This window comes from Eptesicus fuscus, chromosome 10, assembly GCF_027574615.1.
Source record: "Eptesicus fuscus isolate TK198812 chromosome 10, DD_ASM_mEF_20220401, whole genome shotgun sequence".
NCBI lineage: Eukaryota > Metazoa > Chordata > Mammalia > Chiroptera > Vespertilionidae > Eptesicus > Eptesicus fuscus.
Window position 1 is genome coordinate 62,647,701 of NC_072482.1, and position 14,287 is coordinate 62,661,987.

The 14,287-nt window shown below is 38.0% G+C and overlaps 1 protein-coding gene across 1 annotated transcript in view; it reads right to left on the reverse strand.

The window, feature by feature from the left end:
* Positions 1 to 225: 225 nt before the first annotated feature.
* The window catches only part of LAMA4 (laminin subunit alpha 4), a 145,608-nt gene continuing 131,546 nt past the window's right edge, over positions 226 to 14,287 (reverse strand). Inside the window, exons 32-39 of the mRNA XM_008160047.3 lie at positions 13,890 to 14,077; positions 12,022 to 12,211; positions 11,085 to 11,240; positions 9,726 to 9,885; positions 7,519 to 7,649; positions 6,396 to 6,489; positions 5,785 to 5,904; positions 226 to 1,350 (exon numbers count right to left, since the gene is read on the reverse strand). Of these exons, the coding sequence (XP_008158269.2) occupies positions 1,205 to 1,350; positions 5,785 to 5,904; positions 6,396 to 6,489; positions 7,519 to 7,649; positions 9,726 to 9,885; positions 11,085 to 11,240; positions 12,022 to 12,211; positions 13,890 to 14,077 (1,185 nt within the window). The 3' untranslated portion in view covers positions 226 to 1,204. The remainder of the gene's footprint in view (positions 1,351 to 5,784; positions 5,905 to 6,395; positions 6,490 to 7,518; positions 7,650 to 9,725; positions 9,886 to 11,084; positions 11,241 to 12,021; positions 12,212 to 13,889; positions 14,078 to 14,287) is intronic.

Consider the following 14,287-nt stretch of genomic DNA (forward strand, 5'->3'; position numbering starts at 1 on the left):
AAATGAAATTAACTTTAGCTTATTATGGAGCCTGACACTTAGTAAGTCCTCTATGAATTGATATTAGCTATTTTTATTGATATCTTCAACATTATTATTAATATACCTGAGACAGAAGGGTAGCAGGGAATTTAAGTATACATATATAACATTTCAAGGTAAAAGTTTATTTTATTCCCTTAGTAATTCTTCAAAATATTTTATCCCCCCTTTGCCCCAGTTATTCCCCGCCCCATATCTTTAACCCTATTTTGATATGAGGGCCTATTTTTGTTTTCAAGTTTGATTACCTTTTCATGTATAATTCTTTTATTTCATTTTCTGTACTTTAATATTCCACCCATTATTCAAGCCTATTTTTCTAGACTTTATTAATATATATATCTAAAATATTATAAAATTTTAGAGATAAGACTAGTTGTGTTACATATATATGAGGGTAAAAAGCTTTTACTAAAATGACTTTTATAATTTTAAATTGAATTCATTATTTTGTCCTTCTCTCTCTGCTGTCACACCCTCCAGGATTCCTATAGAACACCATAATAATATCCCACAGGAGCCTCCCCTTATGTACAATTATATTTTTATTTTAAAGACATAAGGGGAAAAAGTAGTTTAATTCCTTTTTTCTTATCTAAAATATTAAAGTATAATTTAATGTTTCTAATAATTTGTTAGAAATTTACTTTATGAAAGCTTGATAACTGCTATAAACCTAAAATATTCTTGTTATACTGATAGACCAAACAGAAGTGCTAAAAGCAAATCTGTCATCTGTTTTTAGATGTTATGTAAATCAGTAAATCTTTCTAGGATAACAAAAAGCATACCAAAGATATTTTGGTATAGATTGAACATTATCTTCCTCGAAAGAAAGATGAATCTGAGAATCTAGCCACACTTTAAAAATGTGTGCCAGTGTTTATTTGGAATCCCTTCTATTTTATTAGAAACAGGAACAGTAATTTCACCAGCAGGAAGTAATACAATACAAGTAAGTTTAACACTTCTTTGATTGCAGACATTTTAGATCCAAAGTAAGAATCCAAATGAGAAATAATAAACACCCAGTCCCTGATGATTCCTGTAGGTCGTGGCTGAAAGCTTCGGCAGGAGGAAGGGTTGCCGGTCCTCCGGCTGGCTTGGTGCTCCTCTCAGTGCTCTGAAGAACTTGGTCCTTGGGCATCTTGGCTCTGCTGTGTCAGGCTGCTGGACAGGAGTTGATGCTCACGGCGCCACTGACCAGGGCTGCTTTACTGAAGCTCACTGGGCGCCCATCAATCATAAAGTGACGGATGCAGCCTGTGAAGGGTCTGCCAGGGGCCAGGTGTGGTGTCAGCAGAGACTCTGAAGAAAGAAAGCAATCAAAGATGGCAATTGAGGCATTCCAAGCCCAGATATTACTTCATGGTAAAAATTGCTCACATCAGGATGATTTACGTGTCAAAAATGAGATACAGTTATTTACCAATATTCTTAGGAACATAGTCTGCTTTTGAAGTAATATGAACATGTGGTAATTATAAAGTTTTGCCATGTTTTTCACAAATCAATTTTCTAAGTATGTTTTAGCTGTCTTCCAAGACAGAAATTTGCCAGTTACATGCAAAGCCTCAGCAGTGAATTTTCAGGATCTACCTGTACTTTTTGGAGTTAATTTTACCCGAGCCTCACTTATTTTGTGTGTTTTCCTGAGAAGGGGAAAGAAATTTTAGTTTCCATACTATTTTTGGACTTGGTTAATGTTTCTATTTAATTGGTATCATTATTGCTCACCCTTAAGCCTCCACACTTTTGCCAAGCTCATAAAACTTAATGAGAAAATAATGAATTCGAATAAACCAAGTTTTAATTTTTCTGAGCTCAGGATTTAAGAACTATAAATAGGATAGTGATAACCAGCCTAGTCTTTGTGTGGGCAAAGGTGCCCTGCGGTATGCCAGGAGAACTTTCTTATCTTAATTAGAGATCTAGAAGAAGCCTTATGCTTATTAATTGCACAGACACAATTAAATGTGTTGGGATGGTAGAAGCAATGTAATTTAAAGCAATTTAGAGAGCTTAGAAATATTATGAAATTAAAATCCATTAAGCCAAAGTTTATTATTATGTACAAATAGCTATGTGAGCAGGAGCAGATAAAAGATGCAAAGTACTTAGAAATAAGTCAAGAAGGAACATAAAACAACACAGCAAATTAAACATCAAGCTGCTGGAATAAGTTTCCTAAGCAATGTAGATTAAGAATATACAGAAGCTTTGTACTTAAAATAAATAATGGAAATAGCATTTTATATCTAGAATGATAATTATAAAGTTTTAGATTTGGAAGCGGCCTGAAAGATCAATTCCCCTTTTCTCTAGATTAGTATGACCATATATATATTCTTTATGCCTGCTCAGTGTACATTATCAGAATAAAAATGAGCAAACATGAAAGACTATAAGGATAGAAATATCTGTGTCTTCTGCCCATTTCAGAGACTAGGTTTAGAACATGGATTTTGATTCTGCCCAAGCTTACCACTTTTTAGTTCATGGGGGACGTCATCTAGAGGAAATAATTCATACAGAAATTTATGGTGTGCATAATTCACGACACGACATACTATAGGTAATGACAATAATGAAGTGCCCCAGAACCCTAAGGTAATTGATTAATAAAATCAACACATGATTTTAAGAGTGCACATTCCTCAGTTTGAAAGCTTGGCTATATACAGGATAATTCAGGATTTTCAGGAAAGGAATGAATGGTCAGATCTGTGAGTGTGTGTGTGTGTGTGTGTGTGTGTGTGTGTGTGTGTGTACGCACGCACGTGTGAATGTGCACATATGGACTATAGTAACAAAAAAGCTTTTACTTCTAACTTTGACTTTTAAATTATCATACAGTAAAGTTGACTTATTTTGGTGTATACTTCATTGAATTTTAATGAATTAACTTTTTATTAATAGAAATAATGTCACCAGGGTTCTACATGGTATAGAACTGGTTGGGATTCTAAGAGTTTTATTTATGCCTAATTTCCTCTAGTTATTCTGTTTCATGCTCCAGTTTCTGATGTCATCTTGGTGGAATTAATCTTGAACAGCTTAAAATGATGTAATGAATGACATCCAGCTTAAATTATAATTGCTTTTGTTCTAGGTTTGCTGGCATGATCCCTAGAAGGAATTAAAAGCTCTGGGATGGTGGTTAGGCACCCCCACGCATGCTAGTTCCTGTGTGCTGGCTCATTACCTAAAATCTGCTATTCTCCCTGGCCAAGTAGCTCAGTTGGTAAGAGCATCGTCCTGATATGTCAAGGTTGCAGGTTCGATCCCCGGTCAGGGAACATATAAGAATCAACCAATGAATGCATAAACAAGTGGAACAACAAATTGATAGCTCCCCCACCCCTCTCAAAATCAATTAAATATACTTTGCTATTCATGATGTCTCAGGCAGGCTGGATTTGTCTTCTGGGCATCTTGCCCACCCAGTCTGTGGAGCTTAGCAACTGTTGTAGAGAGATGATGGTAGTATGTGATGCTAAGATCAGAATCTAAAACTAGCAAAAATCAGAGAGACAAATATTTGTTTGTATGATATAGTAAGTACTTTGGGTGCAAAGTAAAGAACAAATATAACTCCTATGAGGGAGGGCCACGCTTATTTTGTCCGTCTCCCAGAACCTAGCATGGGGCTTTATAGACTCTTAATAAATGTTCATTGTGTGTTGAATGAAGTCATGTTCCCTGGCAGCAAGGGATGTACTCCTTATTTTAACAACATTCTGTGGTAAATACTGTAACAGTGGTATGCATAGCACATTCTAGGGAGAGAGGGGGCATGCCTATGCAAGTAGAGTCTGAGCTGAGTCCTAAAGGTCAGTAAGGAGTTACATTGGGGGAGGAATGGAAGAAGTTACTTCTTGAAAAGGTACTAGGGGAGGAAAAGAAGAAGAACATTTTCCAGAAACTGAGGCCCTGGGCACCTGGGCAAAGGCCTGGAGCAAACAGAGCATCATTGCACACTCAGGAAACTGCAAGTCCCGGAAGGCGTGGGAAGACCCCAGGGGCAGGGTTAAGGGGGGGCCAGATGATCAAGGACCGTGTGTGCTATGCTCAACTTGATTCTGTAGGCCCTGGGGAAATTTGAAATATTTTAAACAATATTGTGATGTCTAGAAAGAAAGCAATGTGAAGAAATATAAGAACCGATGTGACACATCTACATGGTAATGCATGAAGTGCTGTGATGGCCTTTGCCAAGATTCCCTTTCAGAATGGAAAGCAAGAGCAGGAGGAGAGGAGAGGACTTGGGAATGGCGATGGGAAGGGATAGGGACAATAAAGGAGAGGAAGTGTTACTTTATGGGTGTCCCAAGTATTTCATCAGTAAGTTACTGCCATTGTCAATACTGGTGTTTGAAAATTTTACATTTTATAAAGCAGAGGAAAGTTTAGTTATTACTATGTTGGGAATACCCAAAATTAGATGCACAATTTTACTAGTATCTGTGCTTTCTAGCTCTCTTACTTAAAGCATTATCTGCCTTTATATGGGCCAGTCTAAAATAATTTAGTTAGGAGGCTAGGGAAACTCATGTTGTTTTTCCTTAACCTCCCAACCAAATTCCAGATATAAAAGTTTTGTTATCTTTTTCTTATATCCTTCTCTCCAGCTATCTAGCATTTGGTTTTTCCAAGTTAGTGAAATGTGTGAAAACACATTTAATGAAAGATCATGGTCCCTCCATGCTGTCTCATGGGGTACCAGTCAGAGAAAGATAAGTATCACATGATCTCACTCATAATGAACAAAATAAACTGATGAACAAACTGGATCCAGAAACATAGAAGCATGGAACAGACTGATTAATCTCAGAAGGAAAGGGGGTTGAGGGTGGGGGGATTGAGGAGTGGGGAGAGATTAATGAAAGAACTTATATGCATATATGCATAACCCATGGACACAGACAATAGTGTGGTGAAGGGCGGGGGGGCGGTGCGCAGGTTCGAGGTAGGGGGTCAGTGGGGGAAAAAAAGGAACATCTGTAATACTTTAAACAGAGTATTAAAACAGATGCAATTAAAAATAAAAGAACACTAAAACAGCTGGGGAAAAAATAGGTCATGGTGCCTGCTTCTGAGGTTTAAAACAAATGTGGGCTGTTCATATGTGTCCTCCTCTCATCATCCTGAATTACACACCATTCTTGGAAGACGACAGCAGCGGTGTTACTGAGGATGTTTACAGAATTGCACCTGGGAACCTCCCTTAGGAAATGCCACTACATAGGAACAACAGAACTTCAGGTCTCCAGCTTTTTGTGAAATTCAGCCTAATCCTGGACAGGGAGAACTGTGTATTCTCTTCTTTCCTACTAAGTAACGAAAGCAATTATCAGCACACTTTTAGTCCTCCAAGGTTCTCAGATCCTAGAGCAGTATTAGAACATGAGTTGTCTTTGTGCTAGAGATAGTGTTTCACTGTGTGTAAGGAGACTTTGTAAAGGGAAAAGAAGAAGATAAACAAATATTGCAGAGGGAGAGTAATATCTACTGGTTAGAGTGTTGGGGTATAGTTCTTCGGTGTTACTTTGTTGTAATCCTTGTGTGAGGAGTCACAGGTGTCAGTATACTTTTTCCCATGAAAGGACATTGTGAATAAAATCCTTAGAGTTATTAGGTGAATTGTGAAAACACTTGGCTCAATTCTCAATACTGTAACAGTAATGATGAGAACTTACTGTTTTTCAGATTTGGAACTTGTCCTTTTTAAACAATTCTTACCTGGAACACCTCCAACAAACACAGGCTCCCTGTGATCAACTGGTGTTGGATTCAGGGGTCCAACCACATGGTTCACTTCAGAGTCTACATCCAATTGAACCACATTTGAATCTCTAATAACTAAAATACAAGGCAAAGACTGGTCAAAGACAGCACTGGAATGATTCATTTTCACATAAACTTATTTATCACAGCAATAGGTTTTATTCAGAATAAATCCCACACGTTCTTTTATATCATTGAAAACATCAATGTCTAACCAAGCAATCATTGTGACATTTTCCTTTGAAAAGGAGGATATTTAAGATACTCTTTTCATATAGATATTTAAGAATACTTAAGATACTGCCACATTTTTGCCCCATAAGTTATGCATTATTTAAATAACTCCCCAAGACTATTTTGGCAGCATTCATATTTTCAAATAACATGTGGATTCAATATACATTTTAGTACAATAACATTTGATTCTCTTCTCAGCTACTTCTAGACTCTCATTTATCATCTATCCCATCATATAAGTTATAATCTAAGTTCTGCCCAGCATCATCCCGCAGGTGGGTGTGTGGACTCACTTTATAAGGAAACCCAGGACACACAGCTCTCCTCACCTGTAATTCTGTGCCATCTGCCATCACAGAGACTCTGCTTGGGAGTTACTGAGGTGGAAAAGTCTCTAATGCCATTGTTGACTTTGACTATGACCTGCAAAAGACCAGGTACCAGTACATTACATATCTTAATTTAATTTCTCTTCATCGTGATAAAACGAAATTTCTTAAATAACTCACAGGGAAGCAATAGTGTAACAAACATCTATGCATGCTTTGTAATTTGAACACAAGGGGTCACTCTGCAATAGGCTATGAAATAGTTTAAACCGAATGCTCTGATAAGAGAGAACAAAATAATGACAGGAGAGATGAGGAAGAGAAATAGTAAGATAACAGAATGAAGTCCTTTACTTTTTAAAGGTGTTAGACAAAGCACTTATGGTATTGGTGAAGAGCATGGGCTTTGGAGCCAAACTGCCTGGGTTCATAGCCCAGTGCTCCCACTTACTCTGTGCCAGTTTTCTCATTTGTAATGAGTTAGTCCATATGGAGCATTGAGAATAGTGCTTCGCACATAGGAAGCACCATATAAGAACTCATTTTATTATTACATTGTTTAATAGGAGGTATCAGAACTCAAAATCAGTTATATCAAGTTAGAGACACGAATAAAATATGTTGCTTTTTCTTATATTTGAATGATCTCATGGAAGTTCTTTAGTAATATTTTAGAATGAAAGTTGTATTTATAACAATTTTTAAAATTTCTAGCTTTGAACATAATACATGTATGTATATACAGCTAGTACACATAGATTCTAGATGTTTTAATGTTTGTAGGTTTTGATAGTTGGGTATGTTTGCTGCTTCTATTTGTTGTAAAAAGAAAGATGCAATTCTTTTGTTAAAACCCTTTAATTACGTGGTTATTGTTGATCTTTTTTTAAAAACCTATGTCACATTTTCATGGCTCTTTGTTCTAATCAAATCAATTCCCAGCATATACTTAAATTTGAATCTAAATATTGCCTGCATCTAAATTTCATGTTATAGCTTCCCTGTTATTGCCCCCTCCCAGTTGGGAAAGATTGATGAAAACCTCCTGTAAAATGAATCTGCTTTAGATCTAGAATCCAAGGTCACAGGAGATAGCCCATTGAGACAATCTTTAACACGCTACCTGCCCATTTTTCATGTGAACGTTTAGGTACTCCCCGTTGACACTGTGACCGTGAACAAGGGTTCCGGAACTGCTTCTGGGACGGACTTCAAAGGCAATCTCAAACTTCAGTCCAATGTTGAAAGACTCATCTATGGCGAGAAATACTAGTAGGTCTCAAGAACAGCAACCTAAATTTTGTAACTATGGTGTCACTTTATAATAATATATTTTTGTATGTATAATTGAAAGTATGATGCCTTTTTTAGTAGAAAAGTAGAAAGTGGCATTTTTTATGTCAAACACACTGTGGAAAGCTCTGTAGGGAACTGAGATAGTAGTACATCATTCTTGCGGAGTGTGGGGTGGGGACAGCATGCTGAAAATACACTATAGCTGTGGGAGATCAGGGGAGGAGGACCATTTAATATGTCCAAAGTGAGAAAGGAGGAAAGGGTACAATAAGTCCAGAGGCTGGAGTGTTTGGAGAGCACTGTGGAGGCCCGTGTGGCTGGATTGTCCTCTTAAGGGGAGGAGGAGGCTCTAGTGTGCAAATATGGAAGTCAGACTTTATTTTGAATTCATTGAATGATAAAGCTGACTTGATGAGATCTGTATTATAAAACAATTTTTAAACAAATAAAGATAGCTTCCACCAGTGCTGCAGAGCATTTTATAGGAAAGAAGAAGTGAGATCAGCAAATGCAGTTAGGAGCTGCTATTGCAGTGATGAAAGAAAATGAATTCTTCTTGAGAATAGCCATGTTCACTCCAAGAGACCCATTGCAAACTGGGGCATCTTAGTAATGTTCACTCAATGTGTCTCCTTATAAATCACTTTTTAATTTTTCCTGCTATTAATAGTTAATGTTTATGGAGAACATAAATTGTGCTAGTTGCTATGCATTTTAAGCTGTCCATGTTTCTGAGATCTTATCACTGAAATTTAATGAAGGGCGGAAAAATGTGAGTGTAGGTGCTTTAGTAGGGAAAAAGGAAAAGAAAGTAATATCATGAGCTAGACAAAGAGAGGAAATATTCCCTCTAGTTACTCTATTGGACATGGTGGTGGTTTAAGAAGGTCTACTTGGCTGCACTGGAATGTCTTTATTCAGGAGGTGCACAAAGTACCTAAGTGCCTGAGAGCAGGGAATATGTGGGACATTTTATACCTTTTTCCAATCCTCTTTCCCAACACCTACCCTGGTGCTCACACCTAATGGTTGTGCTAAGGAATGTTTGTTGGAATGTACTGGATGGTGATTATATGTAGTCAGTTAAGCTTCTATTTATTTTTAGAACTTTTATGTTCCTTCACCTGGCAGAGGGACTGTCAGACTGGAAGCATACAATAAAAATTAATGAATGAGAGAGAAGGTAATAGCCAAGGAGAATACAAATCCTATATAATAAAAGCCTAATATGCAAATCAACCGGTAGAACAACCGGTTGAACGACTGGTCGCTATGATGCACACTGACCACCAGGTGGCAGATGCTCAATGCAGGAGCTGCCCCCAGCCTGCATGCAGGCCCCAGGCCAGCCAAGGTGGGTGCCAGTGGCTCCAACCCCCTGATCGCCCCATTGGTTGCCCAGCAGAGGGAGGCAACCAGTGGCGGTGGTGGGGGGTGGGACCAGCGAGCAAGCGGTGCCAGGCTGGCCAAGGCGGGTGCCAGTGCCCCCCCCCCCCCCCATTGCCCTGCTGGTCGCCCCACAGATCAGCCCTGATCACTGGCCAAGCCTAGGGACCGTACCTGTGCAAGAATTTCGTGCACCGGGCCTCTAGTTCAGAAATAAAATTTCCGAAGATTAGCACTGTCTGCTGCTGTTGTAGCGCAAGGGGAGGAAGTGGAACTTCCTTTAGTAGGGACAATGGGTCATGCTATGAGGGAGGAGAGGAAGACCTAGAGAGCAAGGTGGTCGAGAGCTGACATGGATCAGATCACAGAGCAGCATGGACAATTCTAAAGGAGCCAAGATGGTCTACAGCCAGAGGTTTAGAAGCTGTGGAGAAGTTCTGGTTGGGGAAAGCAAACAGGGATGGGCATGGGTTTCTGGTTTGGAGAAGTAGGGAGGGAGAAAGTGGTCCTTGTGGAAATAAGCCACTTCCTAGGGCTGAGTGAGTTTGGCATTCTGAAGTTCTAACTAATGGGCCCCAATATCCCTGTTATACACTCCTAAGAAAGAAGTATTTCATGATTCATGTTTTCAGCGTAAGTCATTGTTACCTAGAACTGCGTATCCTCCTTCTGTTGAAAAGTATGTTCCTGTTTCCATTGGCCCTTCAAAACAAGGAGTCACGCTAAATGTCTGAGAAGCAGAGGTGATGGAGGCCCCATTGAGCTGGAGATTGCTGAGACAGCCACTGAAACTGTAGACTGAGTTTATCTGAGAGAAGAAGACATTTCTTAAAATCCATTTTCTCAACACTCACAGATGCACCAAAGGGAATAAAAATGTAGGAATTTGAGTCTCGAGAGAAACCAAGTAATTCCTGATTTATCTTAGCTATCTGAAATGATAAATTGCTTTCCAGGTAGTTGCCTTTTAACTAGTTCTTTCAAGCTGGAATTTTCCTTGATAATGTCAGCCTGCTGTAGTTAAGTATGAAAATGTTTACGTATACCATGACCAAATAAATTATAGTTGTGGTTTTCAAACTGAATATTAGAAATATCCTAGTTTGTTTTTCTTCAAGAATGATAACTGTGTCCAAGATCACCTAACACCGATAAGCGCTAGCAAAGCTCTTGTTAAATTTACTATGGCTAAATAAACATCAGAAAGCTCAAATTTCTGGCTTCATTGGCTGTTTTTGTGGTTGAATATTTATCATACCACAGGACATGATAACTGCTTTTGAAATCTTTTAAAGAGGTGGTCATAAAATGGGACTACTTACCTAATATTTAATTAAACACAAACCCCTCCTCCCTTTTTTTTGGTGTTATCCCATATGTTAATGAATCTTAGAAATGTATTAACTGTGTTAAAATCAAATCTGTATTTATATATGAAAATTTAGTCCTTTAAAGCAGTCACTTTATTATTAAATTGTTTTTTAAAAGTATAATATTTTAAACTTTTAAATTATAAAAATAACATGTTTCTTACTATGCCCTCACTTCTCTCGGGGTAACTATATTTCCTTGCACATGTACAAATTGTGTGTGTGTGTGTGTGTGTGTGTGTGTGTGTGTGTGTGTGTTAAGAAACAAAAATGAGATCATGGTTTACATAATTGCCCGAAAGGTTTTTTTCACTCAATAATACATAATCAAGTGACTTCCTTTTTGTTTGTTTTTGTTTACATAAAGGTATGGGTACTTGCTGGATAAATAAGAATCTTCTTTAAACATAAATTTTCATGCCAATTTATACCTCTGAAACTTTTTTCATCTCACCTCTGCCTAGAATTAAAAGATCACTTCTGACTTTGTAATGTCAGAGGGTGGCCAACACTCACTCATCTCCAGCCAAACTACCGTTTCACTCTGGCCAGTTTCTTAATCACAGAATGAGGGCTGGAGTAAATGATCTTCCAGCTCTAAAGGTCAATGACTCTACCTAGTCACAACCTGGCTTACCTGGACATTTTTCACAGCTCTCCCAGGAGCTACGCCTCCCAAATAAATGGGACCTTTGATTTTCCAGGCAGCTCTAGTAGGAGGGAGACTCTCTTCTAAGACTCGAAGACCATCAATTACCAGTCGGCCACTGCTCTTTTCCCGAATAAATATCACCTGGATGGAGAGAAGGTAAATAGCACATCTCAAGTACATCCCTAGATGAGGGGAAAGACCATGTTGCCTCCCCTCCCAACTTCCCTATTTCAATACTGTGGGAAATGTGCAGGAATCCTTTAGAAAAAGGGTCCTTCTCTGAAGGTCAGGAGTTAGTCTCTTGCTTTGAGGCTTGATTCAAAGTTACAGGCTTAACTTCTGAATGTAGCATATATTTAGCAGAATTCTCTATGAAGCTCTTCCAGCTGGCCAGCCTACATGCTGTCTCCTAAATCTATTGTAATTTATTTTAAGGCAGCTGACATTGCTTACTCTTTTCATTATAGACACACTGACTTGCTTCAATACTCAGGTAGTTCTCCCTGTTATGTCCTATCTTCCTAACAGATACACTCCTCACTTTGTATCTACCATAGCTTAGTCCAGGAAAGACATTCAGCAATTGTTGAAAATCTAGAATATGAAGGCAGTAAGAAAAACACGAGTGAAAAATCCTTAGACACCAAACTTTAGTTTATGTTGGCCATTGACTCTTCGGTTAAAATAATTGCATTAAAAATTGATTGGTCAAAAAATTATACTCAGACTGTATCTCTTTTAAAAGAGTGTGCATCAGGATTTTTATAAGAAATTAATAAAAGCTTTTGAAACGGAACTCTGAGCATATAGAAACAAGTTTAAAATAGAAGCTCCTAGAGAAACCAATAGTGGAGCATTAGTGCCAGACCATTTGCCTGTGGTGAATATTTGCTGAGAATAATATTCTCTGCCTTCAACTTACATCATGCCACAATCCATCATTGTATTTCTCTTGGCTCCTAATCTTCAGTTTCTTGTGGCCAACATTAAACATGAAAACCAAGCGGCCGTGGGCTAAGAATAGAGTCATGAAGTCATTTTCTTCCTGATCTGAGACATAGAAAATCATCCCATGGGAGGAGCGAGTTTTCAGACGAATGGAAAACTGAGATCTGGCAAATGAAAAGAAAAAGGTTGCCACCTGTAAAATGAGACTGAGGGTGATCTCTAACTTCCCAAAGCAATACAGAGTAAGGGAGAATAAATAAGTAGCCATTCTCTGTACTCCCAAGCAGCGTTTCTTCTAATGATCCTTTAGCATTATTAATGAAGTATGTATGGATAAGCACTGCTAGTGCAAAAATGTAAATCCGTCTCCATTTCCTTATACAACAGGAATACATTCCACGTTTAAGAAAGTGTTGTTTCAATTAAAGACCATATCATATCTTGCTTTAAAAATGTGGTTGCAATTAGTTTAGCAAAAATCTATATGTTGAGGAAGCTTATTCATGTGGACAAAAACTAGTGAGTGATTAATATGTATATGGAAACTTGTATATAAACAATATGATTTGTGTACTATCTAAAATACAGATGCAATTTTTCCACAGTAAAAATTAATCAATGAATATCACATATTAAACATAGCCACCAAAGTGTGTAGAAATTAAAAACTTTCTAGAACTTTAGCTCTAGGCCATAGATAAAATACATTTACTAGGCTAACTTCTACATTCTTCCTGAAGGATACAAAATACTGATTTTGCCTATTAGGCAAATAGCAAATTAGAAGTTATTAGACGTTTCTTATTGAATGTACTGCCTGTCTAAGAAAAAGAGCTATGTAAGACCTATATAAGAATATTTGGGTGCTAACATTTTATTTTTAAAAATATTTTTATTGATTTCAGAGAGGAAGGAAGAGGGATAGAGAGATAGAAACTTCAATGATGAGAGAGAATCACTGATTGGCTGCCTCCTGCATGTTCCCTACTGGGGAATGAGCCTGAAACCTGGGCATTTGCCCTGACTGGGAATGGAACCGTGACCTCCTGGTTGATAGGTCGATACTCAACCACTGAGTCACACTGGCCTTGCTTGGGTGCTAACATTTAAAAATAAACCTTTAATAATACTAAATAGCCTGAAGATTTGTGAATACCAGGAAGAAATGAGGAGCTTCAGTGATAGATTGAGGGCCAATAGAGGTTATCATCTTTTTCTTATTATCTTCCCTTTCGGTACCACATGAATCTTTTTTTTTATCATCAAAATGAATACTAAATAGTGCATGATTTATACTTTCCAATAAATTACATTCTTTGTGACTTTCTTCCCAAAAGTAAGGTGCATAAAACAGCATTATCCTAGGAGTTTGCTGTGTCTTATCAACAAGAAAAGACAATCAAAGAGAGAAAGATGGGCCCTAACTGGTTTGGCTCAGTGGATAGAGTGTTGGCCTGTGGACTGAAGGGTCCCAGGTTTGATTCCAGTCAAGGGCATGTACCTTGGTTGCGGGCACATCCCCAGTAGGGGGTGTGCAGGAGGCAGCTGATCGATGTTTCTAACTCTATCCCTCTCCCTTCCTCTCTGTAAAAAATCAATAAAATATATTAAAAAAAAAAGAGAGAGAGAAAGATGGGGCAAATTTCAAGGACTCATCTAACCTTGATATCACCTTCTCTCCCCCCTTCCCCCTCAAAAAACAAATTGCTTTCAGATAGTAAGTGGAATGCTTCTTAACTGCTGGAAGGTTGATAAGGAAAGACACTGGAAATACACATATGCAAATAAAGATGAAGGCTGGTCAGGGTATTACGTTTCTGGAGGAATAGTATGTTACTTTACTTTTCACCAAAATCTCCTTTTAAGTGTTCAAACTCTTGGCGGCTGTTGGCAGTTCCTCCGTACTGATAGGCGTGCTCTATTGCTTTAGGGCTGTTGGAGAGGTGGCAGTGAGAGTCTCTTGGAGCATTCTTCTCTAGGAATTTCAGGCCTATAGGATCCCTTGAAGGTGCGTCTTTATTTTTCTCTCCCTATAAGAATAGGGAATAAATGATACTAAGGGATAAAAGTGACATACTAATAGCAAAAATTCATTTGTTATTTCCTTACCCAACAACAACAACAACAATAATAAAACAAAGCATGTACTATTTGTGCATTTCCCATTAATGATATGGTTAATCATGCTATATGCAAATGATAGCAGGAGATGAAGCAGTAATAGCAACAAACAACAATAC